Genomic DNA, 15,755 nt, shown 5'->3' with positions numbered 1-15,755 from the left:
CGAGAATGGGCTCTCCGTTTACCCCAGTCCTGTGGCGCTCCTGCACACAAGCCCTGCTGGTACTCAATGCCAAATGCTCCGGGGGCTCCTCCCAGTGGTAGATCCCCAGGTGTGGGAATGTGATATGGGGCTCACAACTCTCACTCAGGTGAGTCTCTCTGATAGAGGTACTTTCCCATCTGTGGGCTGCCCACCTAGCAGGTGTGGTGTTGCTTATATTGCGAATTGCCCCTCCTATCGTCTTGATGTGGCCTCCTCTGTCTCCTGGAGTAGGATATCTTTTTTGATTGTTTGAAGTATATTTGGCTGAAGGTTTGTTCAGTAGTTGGTTGTAATTTTTATGCTTTTATGAGAGAAGGTGAGCTCCAGTCCTTCTTTGCCATCTTGATCTCGCCTATTTTTCTTTTTTTTAGTCACACCTGCAGCATATGGAAGTTCCTGGACCAGTGGTCAAATCATTACTGCATCTGGGGCCTATGCTACATCCATAGCAACATCAGATCTGAGCCACATCTGTGACCTGTGCTGCTGCTTGTGGCAGTGCTGAGCAAGGCCAGGGATCGAACTGCCTCCTCACAGAGACAACTTTGGGTCCTTAACCCTCTGAGCCACAATGGGAACTCTCCCAGCATTTTGTCTGGAGCCTTTTTGATGATGGCCATTCTGAGTGGTATGAGGTCATACCTCATTGTAGTTTTGATTTGCATATCTCTAATAATTAGTTATGTTGAGAATTTTTTCATGTGCTTTTTGGCTATCTGTATGTTTTCTCTGGAGAAATGTCTATTTAGATCTTTGCCATCTTTCTGATTGGGTTGTTTTTTGGATATTCAGCTGCATGAGAGCTGTTTGTATATTTTGGAGATTAATCCCTTGTTAGTTGCTTTGTTTGCAAATATTTTCTTCCATTCTGTGTATTGTCTTTTCATTTTCTTTGTGGTTATTTTTGCTGTACAAAATTTTTAAGCTTCATCAGATCCCATTTATTTATTTGTTTTATTTTCATTATTCTAGAAGGTGGATCAAAAAAAAATTGCTGCAATATATGTCAAAGACTGTTCTGCCTATGCATTCCTCCAAGAGTTTTATAGTATCTGGCCTTATGTTTACATCTTTAATCATTTTTGAGTTAATTTTGGTGTGTAGTATTAGAAAATGTTCTTATTTTATTCTTTTATGTGTAGACGTCCTGTTTTCCCAGCACTCCTTATTGAAGAGACGGTCTCTTCTCCAATGTTCTTGCCTCCTTTGTTGTGGATTAATTGACCTTATGTGGTGGTTTTATTTCTGGGCTCTTTATCCTATTCCACTGATCTATATTTCTCTTTTTGTGCCAGTATCAAACTGCTTCTTGTAATTCCTTTTTCTGAAATCTTGGATCATTTTTATCATTACTGTGAATTCTTTTTCAGGTAGATTGCATGTCTCCACTTCACTTAGTTGTTCTTCTGGGGGTTTGTTTTGTTCTTTTGTTTTCAACATATTTCTCTGCTGTTGCATTTTGTTTAGTTTTCTGTGTTTGAGTCTCCTTTTGGCAGGCTGCAGTATTATAACTTCTCTTCTTTCTAGTGTCTGCCCCCCTGGTGGGTGAGGTTGGTTCAGTGACTTGAGTATTCTTCCTGGTGGGAGGGACTGGTGCCTGCTCACTGGTGAGTGGAACTAGGTCTTGTCCCTCTTTTGGGCGGGGCTGTGTTTATTAGTGGCTGTGAGCTCAGTATGTGTTTAGGCAACCTGTTGGCAGAGGGGTGGGCTGTGTTCTTACCCTGTGGGTTGTTTGACTTTGGGTGTTCTAGCACTGGAGCCTGTAGGCTGTTGGGTGGGGCCAATTTTTGCTGCCAAAATTGAGGCCTCCAAAAGAGCTCATGGTGATCAGTATTCCCTGGGCCTCTGCCACTAGTGTCCTTGCCCCATCAGTGAGCCACAGCCAACCCCAGACTCCGTAGGAGATCATCCAAAACCCATGGGTAGGTCTGGCCCAGGCTTCTGTGGCGTAACTGCTTTGTGCTGGGTCGCAGTACACGTGAACCCTTGTGTACACTCTCCAAGAATGGAGCCTCTGTTTCCTCCACTTCTGTGGGGCTTCTGCACTTAAGCCCTCTGACTTACAAAGCCAAATGCTCTGGGGGCTCCTCCTCTCAATGCCATGCCCCCAGGTACATGTGGGGCACAGAACTCTCCTGTGAGATAAAATTACTTTCCAGTTTGTGGTTTGCCCACTCTGTTGGTATGGGATTTGATTATATCATGAAAGTGCCCCCCCTTCTGCCGTCACATTGTCACTTCTTTATCTTTGGATATAAAATATCTTTTTTGGTAGGCTATAGTCTTTTTTGTTGATGGTTGTTCAACAGCTAGTTATGACTTTTATGTTTTCATGACTGGAGGTGAACTCAAGTTCTTGTACTCCACCATTGTGTCTTGGATGGAGGGGCTTCTTTTAGTTTTGAATACTTGCTGCCTCTTTCCTCATTGTGTGCTGTCTGTTAACCTCTTGATAGAGAGTGTGCAGGTGCAGCAGTCATTGTGGGACTGAAGGGGGTTGCATTTGGTAGTGGCCCATGTAGTTCCTGGACTCCCATCCAGGCTGATTCAGCCTCCAGTGAGAGGACTTCTCAGGATGCAGGAACCTTTTGTCCTTCACAGCTCCGTCCTTGGGGTTCGGGGCCAACCCTAATTTCTTTCTCTTCCTCTCTCTCTTTTTTCCTTTTGTTCTACCTCGTTAAGTGGTGGTCTTTTGCCACTGTTCAGTAGATGTTCTGTGTGAATTGTTCCACTCGTAGATGCATTTTTAATGTTTTTGTGTGAGGAGTTAAGCTCCATGCTCTCCTCCTCCACTATCTTGATCCCATCCTTCCCAATTTTGGCTTTAATTTCTAAGATTGAGTCAAAATTCTTTTCCCTATTGTTGTCCATGAACTTTTGACCCCCATCAATTAGTAATTAAAATATAGGGAGTTCCTGTGTGGTTCACTGGGTTAATGTTCCAGTGTTGTTACTGCATTGGCTCAGGTCACTGCCATGGTACGGGTTTGATCCCTGGACTGGGAACTTCCACATACCATGGGGGTGACCAAAAAGAATCCAAAACAAAAGCAAAAAAACCCTCAAAAGACCTTATATCATTTGACCTTACCAAAGGTGTGGCTAGAAACAGTTCTTTTTTCCTTTCATGTTTGTATATTGTTACTTTTCCTTGCCTCATTACAATGTCAAATAGGTTGAATGAGCATAGGCATTAATTATCTTGTTTTCTATTGTGGAAAGAATGCATTCAGTATTTTACCATTGAACATAATGTTTAGTTGGAGTTTTTTCATAGATCCCCTTTTCCTTTTTTTTTGTTTTTGGCTGTACAGGTTTCCCGGCCAAGGATCAAACTTGAGCCACTGCAGTGACAACGCTGGATCTTTAACTGCTAGGCCACCAGGGAACTCCCTAGATATCCTTTGGCATATGGAGGTTCCCAGCTGCCGGCCACAGCCACAGCAATGCCAGATCCAAGCTGCATCTGCAACCTACACCACAGCTCACGGCAACGCTGGATTCTTAACCCACTGAGCAAGACCGGGGATTGAACCTACATTATGGTTTCTAGTCAGATTCATTTCCGCTGTGCCATGACAGGAACTCCCTGCTGAGAGTTTTTAATTATAAATTGTTGTTGTCAAATACTATTTCTAATCTGTTAAAATGATCATGTATTTCTCATTTACTCTGTTAATATGGTGAGATTTTCCAAATGTTAAATGACCTTGTGTTCCTGGCCTAATCTCAACTTGATTATGATGTTATTCTTTTTTTTTTTTTAAATATTGCTGGATTTAATTTTCTAATGTTTTGTTAAGGATTTTTGCATCTCTGACCATGAAAGAGTTTTCTTTTTTTAATATTTTCTCAGGTTTGGTGTTAGGGATATGCTATCCTTTTCAGGTAGGAATTATTCTTCCTCCATTTTTTGAAAGAGTTCCTCTGTTTTTTTTGTTGTTGTGTTGTTTTGTTTTTGCTTTTTAGGGCCACACTGGTGGCATATGGAAGTTCCCAGTTTAGGGGTCGAATCAGCTGCAGCTTCTAGCCTACACCACAGCCACAGCAACGTGGGATCCAAGCCACCTCTGTGACCTACACCACAGCTCACGGCAACACTAGATCCTTAACCCACTGAGCAAGGCCAGGAATCACATCTGCATCCTCATGGATACTAGTCAGGTTCATTACTGCTGAGCCACAATGGAGTTTCTCTGTTTTTTGAAAGAGTAAGATCGGTGTTCTTTCTTTCTTTCCCTTTTTTTTTTTTTGGCTACACCAGCAGCATGTAGAAGTTCCTGGGCCATGAATTGAACCCACTGCAGTGACAACCCCAGATCTTTAACCCACTGTGCCACAAGGGAACTCCATATCATTCTTTTTTTTTTTTTTTGATTTAATTTATATTGGAGGATAGTTGATTTACAATCTTGTGTTAGTTCTGGGTATATAGCAAATGCTTCAAGTTACACATATACAGGTTCTTTTTTTCATATAGGTTATTATATAATATTGAGTAGAGTTCCCTGTGCTATCCAGTAAGTCCTTGTTGATTATGTATTTTTTTATATAGCAGTGAGTATGTTAATCCCAACCTCCTAATTTATCCCTTACCCCCTTTTTTCTATTTATTTTTTCAATTGAAGTATAGTTGATTTATAATACTGTTAGGTTCAGGTGTACAGCAAAGTGATTAAGTTATACACACATACACCCCTATACACATTCTTTTTTGGGTTATTTTCTGTTGTAGGTTATTACAGCATTTTGAATATAGTTCCCTGTGCTGTATTTACAGTAGCTGCTGTTATTTATTTTATATATAGTAGTATATATCTCTTAATCCTTTACTCCTAGTTAGTCCTTCCTCACCAGCCTTCCCTTTGGTAACCGTAAGTTTGTTATCTGTGTGAGCTCTGTTTTGTAAATAAATTCATTTGTATTATTTTTTAGATTCTAAATATGTGATGTCATGTGATACCTGTTTTCCCTTGATCATTTTTGATAGTCTCCTGCCACTTATTCAGTGTGTGTGTGTTTTGTTTTTTTGTGTGTGTGTTTTTTGTCTTTTTGCTTTTTAGGGCCACACCAGTGGGATATGGAGGTTCCCAGGCTAGGGGTCTAATCGGAGCTACAGATGTCGGCCTACACCACAGCCACAGGAACACCAGATTCTAGCCTTGTCTGCAACCTACACCACAGCTCACAGCAACACCGGATCCTTAACCCACTGAGCAAGGTCAGGGATTGAACCTGCAACCTCATGGTTCCTAGTTGGATTTGTTTCCGCTGTGCCATGACAGGAACTCTTTGTTCAGTGTTTTAATACCTTGTAAGCATATTGGACATGCTTATTTTATCATCTTTGCCAATATTTTCAGTCTCTAAAACTTGGCAGATAGGATTCTGTGATTTCTTTTGGATTCTAATTCTTGGTGCCTGGTTTGTATGTTTTGTAATTTTTTGACCACTAGTTTCTGGTACTTTATGTGTGATCAAAGATGCGATCAGATTGAAGTCTGGATCAAAGATGAATTTCTCCACAGAGAATCTGCTTTTGATTCTATCAGGAACCTGGAGGAACAGTCAGCCCTGGAAGCCGTTTAAGCTAAAATCTCCACTTAAGGTTTTAAGGCAACCTGCTTTGTGTGAATCTTGCCTGCAAAAGCCCAACAGTGACTTCCTATTCCATTCCCATTTCACCCCATTCCTAGGCATTTGCTTCTTTCTCTACACCTCAGAGCCTCAGAAACTGAACTTCATGATTCTTGTGGTTCCCCTGGTGTCTTTGGATAAAGCTGGCTTCAGGGCTCTTGTGACTTTCTCTGGCTTCTTGCTTCGTGTTACATTATGATCTTTGAGTATTCTTTAATCTTTTGGCAGTTCCTTATTGCATTGTTAAAGATTAGGTCTGTCCTTTTCCTCCTTTGTGTGTGTTTTCAGCAAGTGGTTCTGTTTGGGCATCTTTGCTCATTTGTCATCTCTAACTCTGGTGCTTGGTACTTTGGGTTGCAGAGAGGTATTGGTGGGGTGCAGTTACTGACCTGTGTTTTGTTTTCCAGCTCTCCGGGAGATGCTACATAACCATTCCTTTGTGGGCTGTGTGAATCCTCAGTGGGCCTTGGCACAGCATCAGACCAAGTTATATCTTCTGAACACCACCAAACTTAGGTAAATGGGTGTGTACATGAAAAGGGCAGAGCTGCTAGGCGAGTGGTCCTGGAGGCAGACAGGCAAACCTGGGGAGAACTGGGTGACATAGTTGGAAAGGGCCCTAGCTTTGGAGTCAGACACATGTGGTTTCACATCTGGGCTCAATCATTTACCATTCATGTGACCATGGACAAGTTATTTTCCCAGCCTGCATCTCAGATTTCTGATCTGTAAATTTGTGTTATTACTACTTAATCTGCAGGATTTTGTGGAGGTAAAATGACATGCGATATCTGGGTTTGGTAGGTGCCTGGTGCTCAATACAAGTTGGCTGCTGTGAACTGGGTGTTGAGGACTTGGTGCTGGTGGAGGGATCCAGCATCTGTTTTGTACAGCAGGGTGCTGTGGGGGATGGAAGAGGGCCTGACGCCTCTTTTACTTCTAGCTTTGGGGTATAGCAGAGGATTATTCTAGCCACAAAGAGCCCACAGGGTCAGTAAGCACAGGAGGGTGAGCCCAGCAGTGCCATTTGCCCAGCATGTAGCCAGTGACATTTCTGCTGATTGTTTCCAGGGACCTTGGTGAGCCTTCTCTTGAGTCTAGAACCTGTGTTAAATATGATCTTGAATTAATTTAAAAAAATTTAGGCGGTATTTGCTACATCAATTTATTTCTTAGTATTATATTTTCAGAAGCAAGATAGACAAAGGTTATTTGGAATCCTTTATCAATATAGCTTCCTTCAGCTTATCTGGTGGGTACTTCCCAGGGTTGCTGCCTAGGTTCTGGTGGGGATAACATATTCTAGATGCCTTGTGAAGCATTCGAAATTACATCGAGAGAATTCTGGTGGAGGTGGGAGGGTGCTTGCCACCTCCATCCACTACACAAGTCACTTGTTGGTTGTGAGACTCTTTCCCGATAAGCCCTAATGTGGCCTCGCAGTGCTGCTTGGCCCTGTGAGTGGGGCGGTCACTGCACATTGCTTGGAGTTGGCACAGGAGATGAAAACCCCCGTGATCTCCCTAACATAGCACCTGCCTAGCCTGGAAGCTTACTGCCGGCACACCTGCCTCCTTGAATGTTCGGGACTCCTTCCTTCTAGGCTTGGGAACCCTCTGGGTGCAGCTCAGCTCAGAGGCCATTGTCTTTCCTTGAGAACATGTGGGCTCACCCAGGGATCTGACTCATATTGGTTGTTGGGGATTCTGCTCCCCTTGTTTTTTCTTCCTCAGCAAATCTTAGTGCATGATTTCTAAGGCTACATATCATAGTTCTCAGGTTCTTTCATTTCACAGATACAAATCCAGGCCAGTCTTAGAATCCCAGCTGCTAATAAATGCAAATGTTTTTTTCCAGTGAGAAAGTGACCAGGGTGAGAGCGACATTCCCACTTTCCTGACTCTAACCTGGGACAAGTCAGTTATTCTCTGGATGCCTCCATGTCCCCACCATCATGCAGGCAGAACAGATGCTTTGTCTGTTTGATAATGCAAGGAAGTCTTTAAATAAGAATTATGTGGTTCAAATTGCTTTAAAAACTATAGAGACACTTATTTCAATTCTGTTTTTATAAGTAGTTCAGTATATTGTATGCTGCCCAGCTGCCTAAACCACACACCAGTTAGTCTCATTCTGCCTATGTCCACTGCTGACCACATAGAAAGTCTCCCTGTCCTCTCTGTACATCCTGTCTTTTTTAAATGGTGAGTTGTAAAAGGAGTGATTTATAGGGCTCTTTTAAAGTGAGGAAAAGGTAAGCAAATGAAAACTCCTCAAATTTATCATAGTGGAGGTCAGAACCTGTTACAGCAACAGAGGGTTGGGGACAGAGCAGGGGTGATGACAAGGCACAGGGTCTTAGTGCTCTGCTGACTCGTGTGTGGAGGTCGCCAAAGCCCTGGTGGAGCAGGGGATGCCGGGGCTGTTAGAAAGGCCACTTCGAGGCAGCACATCTCTGTCTCATCTGTGTCCTGGGTTCTCTCTCCCACTTCGTCCCTACTGCTTGGCTCTCGGGCATGGATTCAGCTTTTCCTTAAAGTCACTTCATTTTTATTTTCAGTGAAGAGCTGTTCTACCAGATTCTCATTTACGATTTTGCCAATTTTGGTGTTCTGAGGTTATCGGTAAGTTTGTTTCCTGCTTCTCATTTCTGAAACTTCAACCAGTCATTTCTGTAGATAGCTCTATCCTGTTATCTTATTTGTAGTTATATCAAATTTTTCCAGATGTACTTAGAATAGTTTATTGTATCATTTGCATATGGAGGTATCTTTATAATACAATTGTATACAAAGCAAAAAGTCACTTCGTAGCTAACTTAAATGTTTATTATTGTTATTATAAAAATGAATACATACCTACTTAAGAAAACTTAAGAGCTAAAAATAGAAATAAACATTCTCTAACGCTTATGACCCAAACACAACCTCAACTCACAATTTTATTTATTTATTTATTTTCTTTTTAGGGCCCTGCCTGCCGCATATGGAGATTCCCAAGCCAGGGGTCGAATTAGAGCTGCATCTGCGACCTACACCACAGCTCATGGTAACGCTGGATCCTTAACCCACTGAGGCTGGAGATTGATTCCGCATCCTCATGGATATTTTCAGGTTTGTTACTGCTGAGCCACAAGGAGAACTCCATTAGCTAACAATTTTAGTCTATTTCTTTCATGACCTGGTCATTGCTAAATTTTTTTTTTTTTGTCTTTTTGCCTTTTCTAGCGCGGCTCCCACGGCATATGGAGGTTCCCAGGCTAGGGGTCTAATTGGAGCTGTAGCTGCCAGCCTACATGAGAGCCACAGCAATGCCAGATCCGAGCTGTGTCTGTGACCTATACCACAGCTCACAGCAACGCTGGATCCTTAACCCACTAAGCAAGGCCAGGGATCGAACCTACAACCTCATGGTTCCTAGTCAGATTCGTTAACCACTGAGCCACGATGGGAACTCCCTAAATTTTATTTTAATTAATTAATTTATTTTACGGCCACACCCATGTCATATGGAAGTTCCCAGGCCAGGGACTGAATCTGAGCCACAGCCACAACCTGTGCCACAGCTGCAGCAACACCGGATCCTTTAACTCACTGTGCTGGGCTGGAGATCAAACCCACACCTCCATGGCAACCTGCACCACTGTCATTGCCTAATTTTAATTCAGAGTTAAAATCATACTACCTATCTGTATAGTTTGATGTCTTCTTTTTATGTCTGACATACTCTACAAAAAAGCCCTCTGGAATTTTTATTGGGATTGTGTTGAATCTATAGATTTGCGGAGAAAATCTTTTGTTAGGTTTTATCCCTTAATTCACATTTTTTGGATACTATTGTAAATAGCATTTAAAAAAAATTGCCAATTGTTTGTTGCTAGTATATAGAAATACAAGTGTTCTGGTGCATTAATCTTATATCTTACAACCTTGTTAAACTCACTTATTCTAGTAGCTTTTTTGGGGGGGATTCCACAAGATTGTCTACATAGATGATTACTGCATCTGTGGATAAACAGTTTTATTCTTTGCTATCAAATCTGGATGCCTTTTTTTTTCTTTTTCTTGAATGAGTGTATTGGCAAGAAGCTTAGTGCAGGGTTGAACGTTAGTGGTGACAGTGGAAATCCTTGTCTTATTCCTGATATTGAGGGGAGCATTCAGTCTTTCACCCTTAAGTATATGCTTCTGGTGTAGGTAGGTTTTTGTAGATGATCCTTGTGCGGTTGAGGAAGTTCCTTTCTATTCCTTGTTTGCTTAGAGTTTTTATTCAGGAATGGATGCTGAGTTTTTTCAGATGCTTTCTCTGTATCTGTTCAGATAATTGTATGGCTTTCCTTCTTTAGTTTGTTAATATAGTGAATTACATTGTTTTTTCATATTTTAAACTGGCTTGCATTCGTGGGATGAATCTTGCTTGAACATGATGTATTATCATCTTTTTTTATATTATTGGAATTGATTTGCCAAAATTTTGTTTATAACTCTTAACTTTGTATTCATGGATGATATTGGTTTGTAGTTTTCTTATTAATGTCTTTGTCTGGTTTTGGTATCATTCTTGCTGGCCTCATAGAATGAGTTGGGAAATATTTTTCCTTTTCCATCTTCCAAAAGAGTTGTGTAGAATTGTTTAAATGTTTGGTAGAATTCATCAGTGAAGCCATCTGGAGATTTCCTCATAGAAAGATTTTTAACTAAAAATTTAATTTCTTTCATAGATAAGAGCTATTCATGTAAGCTTTTTTTCTTGAGTGAGCCTTATCATTTGGTTTCTTTCAAGGAATTTGTCCATTTAAGTTTTCAAATTTATTGACACAAAGTTGTTCTTAATGTTTTTATTCTTTTAATGTCTGTAGATCTGTAGTAACATAATCTCTCCATTCCTGCTATAGGTAATTTGTGTCATCTCTCTCTTTTTTTTTAAGGGCCCCACCTGCAGCTTATGGAAGTTCCCAGGCTAGGGGTCGAATCAGAGCTATTGCTGCCAGCCTCTGCCACAGCCACATGAGATCCGAGACAGGTCTTCGACTTACACCATAGCTCGTGGCAATGCCGGATCCCTGACCCACTGAGCAAGGCCAGGGGTTGAACCTACGTCCTCATGGATACTAGTCTGATTCATTCCACTGTGTCACAACAGGAAGTCCTATTTCTTTTCTTTTTTACTTGATCATCCTGGCTGAAGGTTTGTGAATCTCATCTCAAAGAATTGATTTTTGGTTTGATTTTTCTGTTGTTTTTCTCATTTCTGTTTCACTGCTCCCTGCTCTGATCTTTATTATTTCCTTTCTCCTACGTATATTAGGTTTAATTTGCCCTTTGGTTTCAGAAGCTGAGGTCACTGATTGGAGATCTTTCTTCTCTAGTATGGGTGTTAAGTGTTATAAATTCCCCCCAGGTGCTGCTTTTGGCAACTTTCCACAAATTTTGGTAAATTGTTTTCATTTTCATTCAGGCCAAAATGCTCTCTAAATTCCCTTTATTTATTTATTTTTTGACCCTCACATTATTTAGAAGTACATTGTTTAGTTTGATTACTTGAGAATTTTCCAGAGATCTCATACTGATTTCTAATTTAAATCCATTTTTTATCAGAGAATATATTGAATCCTTTTAAGATTTGTTTCATGGCCCAGAATATAGTGTATGTTGGTAAACATTCTATGTGCAATTGAAAATAATTTGTATTCTGGGTCTTTTTTTTTTTTTTGTATTCCGGTTTTGTTGAGTAGAATGTTCTATAAATGATAGGTGTATCAAGTTGCTGGTGATACTCAAATCTACTATATCCCAGTTTTCTACTTGTTCTGTCAATGGTCGAGAAAAGGGTATTGTAGCCTCTGTGTAATTGTGTCTGTTTTTCTTTGAAGTTCTGTTTTATCCTTCATATACTGTGTTATTGAGTGCATAAATATTTAGGATTGTTAGGTCTTTTTGTTAACTGGCTCCTCTGTTATTATGAAAAAGAACAGTGTACTGTGGGTTTATAACACACAGAGGTAACATGTATGATAACAGAAACAATGTCTGAAGGAAAGAAATTGAAGGAAATTTAGGCATCTTATTTTTCACACTAGATTTCAGTCTTCTTCCTAATCTGATGCTTTATCTGAAACTGTTATTTAACTTTCTCCCCCCTTGCTTTAGCTATGGGTAAGGCAGTAGGAAAAAATGATCTGTCTAGTGTCTGCCTTGTGATTTTCTAGGAATACCAAAGTGGGGTCCTCACACCTACACAAAAGCTATGGTCTTGCCTTTCCCACTTGTCTTTTTGTCTTGTCACATCTTCGCTGTTGAAAGAGCCAGTGGCGAGAAGGAGGAGCTTCTGTTGTGGATTCTCACTTTTCTCGGGGTAGTTGGGAAATGGGTGTTAGATCCTGGCTTCTCACCTGTTGCTGTGATGATGGTTTTGTGGGAATTCAGGCTGCATTAGGATATGCACTGTTACGCTCGCTCCTAATGGTCTCGTTCCTTCTAGGAGCCAGCACCGCTCTTTGACCTCGCCATGCTGGCTTTGGATAGCCCCGAGAGCGGCTGGACAGAGGAAGATGGTCCCAAAGAAGGACTTGCCGAATACATTGTTGAGTTTCTGAAAAAGAAAGCTGAGATGCTTGCAGACTACTTCTCCTTGGAGATTGATGAGGTGTGTGACAGCCATTTTTCTGCCTCCATTGTGTTCTCAGATAAGAGTCAGGTTTTGTAGTTGGCCCAAGATCAGGGCAAGAAGGCTGGGTGCCCTGTCAGAAGCAGCCTGTGACCTGTATGACATCTTTTCTTCACTCTCCATTTCCATCTCTAGGTTATCATCCGTTTGTGCCCATTCCAGTCCCCAGGGCAGGACCCAGACACAAGGGAGAACTGGACCCCAGAGTGCCCATAGGCCCTGGTCAAGGAGATGATGCCCTGTCCACTTGCTCCCTGGTTGCTTCCTCTTACCCCATGACCTTGAGAGCTTTCCTTAATGTGTTCTTTGGCTGGTGAGCAGAGCCAAAGAAAAGGTTGTTCTGCTACATGTTGAGACAGAAAGCTCTTTTAGACGCTTAGCTCTCCTGCCCAGTGCCCAGCCCAGTTAAATTTGGCAGCTATGAGGACAAGACCTGGAGGAAGCACCAGGGAGATAGGATTTGCTTAAACTAACATAACGGCGTGTTCCCTTGTCCCCTTGTCTGTCCTGGCCTTTTCCCCCAAGCAGGAAGGGAACCTGGTTGGCTTACCTCTTCTGATCGACAATTACGTGCCCCCCTTGGAGGGTCTGCCTATCTTCATTCTCCGACTGGCCACTGAGGCAAGTGTTCAAGCCAATATGAAGGACATGGGTGTGTGAGTGTGCGCTGGAGGAAGGGCACACAGCCCTGCCTTGTCTATAATGATGAAGACGAGGTCCCTCATCCCCACCACCCCCAGCAGTATTCGGCACTTCCGATTTCACCTTTGATGCCTAAAAAGTCACACTGAGTTTTTAAGTTGTTTGTGATCTTCATTTAGAAATGAAATGTGTTTAAAGTACATACCTGGGTTGAGGTATTGAATTCTCTCTTTGTACCAGGTGAACTGGGATGAAGAAAAGGAATGTTTTGAAAGCCTCAGTAAAGAATGTGCTATGTTTTACTCTATCCGGAAGCAGTACATATCTGAGGAGTCGACCCTCTCAGGCCAGCAGGTACTAGAGGGACGTATGCTGGCACCCGAGGACTGGGATGGGCCCTCACCCAAGCTTGGATGGTGACACTGCCCCTTTGTAACCTCTTAGGATTCCACTGGACATAAGCTTTAAACACAGTAGTCAGCTCTTACGAGTTTTATTTCCTTCTAAAATACTCCTGGAAGGTACCTCCAGAGTGAGCTCAATAACTGTCCAGTGTACAAGGCCAAGCCATCGTGGTGGGGGAGAGGTTGATCTTCCAGGGCTAGTGGGTCCCTTTCTCTCATTGTTAGCCCATAGGTGTGCAGCCACAGCTTTCAGGTTCTGGGTCAGTCTCCCCAGGCTCTCTCAGCCCTGCTACATTGCATCTCCCCACTGCTCTGCCAGGAGGACAAGGCTGTACTAAGCCAGGTCTCCAGCTTGAATTACGGAAGGTCAGCTTGATGCATAGGACCTCAGTGTTTCTGTGTGCTTTTTAATCAACAATTGTTTCAGAGGATTTGGCTGGGTGGGGAAGAAGGGACTGAAATACAGGCAGATCTCAGAGAGCTTGCAGGTTCCACTTCAGGCCACTGCAATAAAGTGAGTCACAAGAGTTTTTTGGTTTCCTAGTGCATATGAAAGTTTTGTTTACACTACACTATAGTCTGTTAAGTGTGCAGTATAGCATTGTATATTAAAAAACCCGAATTTTAAAATGCTGTTGGAAAATTGGTGCCAGTAGACTTGCTTACAGCAGGGTTGCCACAACCCTTCAATTTGTAAAACAAAACTGTAACAGTCCAATGTGCAGTAAAACAAGGTCTGCCTGTACTGTAAGAATGGCAGGGTGGCCACTTTATGCACATCCCCATGTCAGTGATTGCTTAGTCATCCTCTGAGGTGAAGTGATGTGCTCCAGTTTCTCAGGTGAGGAAACTAAGGGACAGTTTAAAGGCGTGCTCAAGGGTTCACAGAACCTGTGGATGGCGGAGCAGAGATTCAGTCCTAGGGTCTATTGGCCAAAGCCCCTAGGAAGTATCTCATTCCAGTGGAGGCAGCAGGATAGCACACTTAGCAAACTGTGCTGAGAGCACCTCATTTGATGAGAAGCATTTACTTCAAGGTAAGGATGGATGGATGAGAAAGCATGTACTTCTAGTACATGAGACAGCTAAGTGTAGGGTCGAGCAAAATAATTCTCATTTATTTTTTCATTTCTTACCTGGAAAACAGCGCTACATTAAAGACTCCAAATTTATTGGTAATTTAGGAATGTCCTTCCTGATCCTGCCATCGAAACACCATGGTCAGGATCAGACATGATGTTAATTCCTGCTAAAATAAACACACTCTCCCTGAAGAGAAACAGCTTCCATGTGAGAAAGTGTCATGAGAGCCATGGCTGATTCTCTTCCTCCACCTCACCTCTTTGCTCAGGCCTGTAGGATCCTTGAGAGGCTGGCCTAGGAAGGATCCTTCACACACATTAGGACACATGGCCCATTATAAGCCACCCAGACCTTCCAGGCCCAGCACACACGAACCAGGAAACCAGCATATGCTGGGATGTGAATGGCATCTAACGTGTCTCTGACATGTCTCTTCTAGAGCGAAGCGCCCGGCTCCACTCCAAACCCCTGGAAGTGGACCGTGGAACATGTCGTTTATAAAGCCTTCCGCTCATACCTTCTGCCTCCCAAACGTTTCACAGAAGATGGAAACATCTTGCAGCTTGCCAACCTGCCCGACCTATACAAAGTCTTCGAGAGGTGTTAAATATGGTCGCTCATGGACTCTGGGATGGGCCGTTCTTCCTTGTATCCTGACGTTTGTAGGTGGAAGGCTCATGTTTGCCTTCTAACCAGTAGCACTCCTTCATGCATGGTGGACTGACTGTAAATAAATAGATGTGTCCTAACATGACTTCTTATTAATTTCATTACACTTGAAGAATCCTGAAAGTAAGTAAAAAGGCCTTGAAGATTTTATAGATCATGCATTGATTTGATTCTTTCTGTACTCTGGTGACTTTCTAGTAGCAGGTAAAAATTATGTTGGTTCAGGTGTCTTTTAAAAGAGGTCCTGAACCTGTGAGATTCTGATGACATGGATCATGTAGAAAGTTGAATCGACAGTCTATTAGTACCTTCAGTAACCAAACCTAATTAATTTATTCTTAATAGAAATATTTGAAAATAGTCCTTTATCCAGTCCCTAACAGGCATGAGCAAATTTTTAAGGTAGCCCTCTTTGTTAATGGCTGTCAAACTACCAGCTTAAGAGACAGGGATTTCTAGGTATTATTTGAAGGGTGTTGTAAACTTACTTACACTGTATATGCCATTAAAAGAAGCTACCTTAATATTAACCTGCATTAACAGAAATGTGCAGTCAGCACAGGGAGGAAGAATGCCCATGGCTTTGAGGTAAAATCCAGATTACAGGGCTCA

General features: G+C 42.1%; 1 protein-coding gene across 2 annotated transcripts in view; it reads left to right on the top strand.

The window, feature by feature from the left end:
* Positions 1–15,223, top strand: part of MLH1 (mutL homolog 1) — an 86,200-nt gene extending 70,977 nt beyond the window's left edge. For both annotated transcript variants that reach the window (XM_047770007.1, XM_047769997.1), the window contains exons 14-19: positions 6,087–6,195; positions 8,240–8,303; positions 12,160–12,324; positions 12,874–12,966; positions 13,228–13,341; positions 14,914–15,223. In XM_047770007.1, coding sequence (XP_047625963.1) covers positions 6,087–6,195; positions 8,240–8,303; positions 12,160–12,324; positions 12,874–12,966; positions 13,228–13,341; positions 14,914–15,081 — 713 coding nt within the window. In that variant the 3' untranslated portion in view covers positions 15,082–15,223. The remainder of the gene's footprint in view (positions 1–6,086; positions 6,196–8,239; positions 8,304–12,159; positions 12,325–12,873; positions 12,967–13,227; positions 13,342–14,913) is intronic.
* The last annotated feature ends 532 nt before the right edge of the window (positions 15,224–15,755 follow it).

This window comes from Phacochoerus africanus, chromosome 1 (assembly GCF_016906955.1).
Source record: "Phacochoerus africanus isolate WHEZ1 chromosome 1, ROS_Pafr_v1, whole genome shotgun sequence".
NCBI lineage: Eukaryota > Metazoa > Chordata > Mammalia > Artiodactyla > Suidae > Phacochoerus > Phacochoerus africanus.
This window is presented reverse-complemented; position numbering and strand designations above follow the sequence as displayed.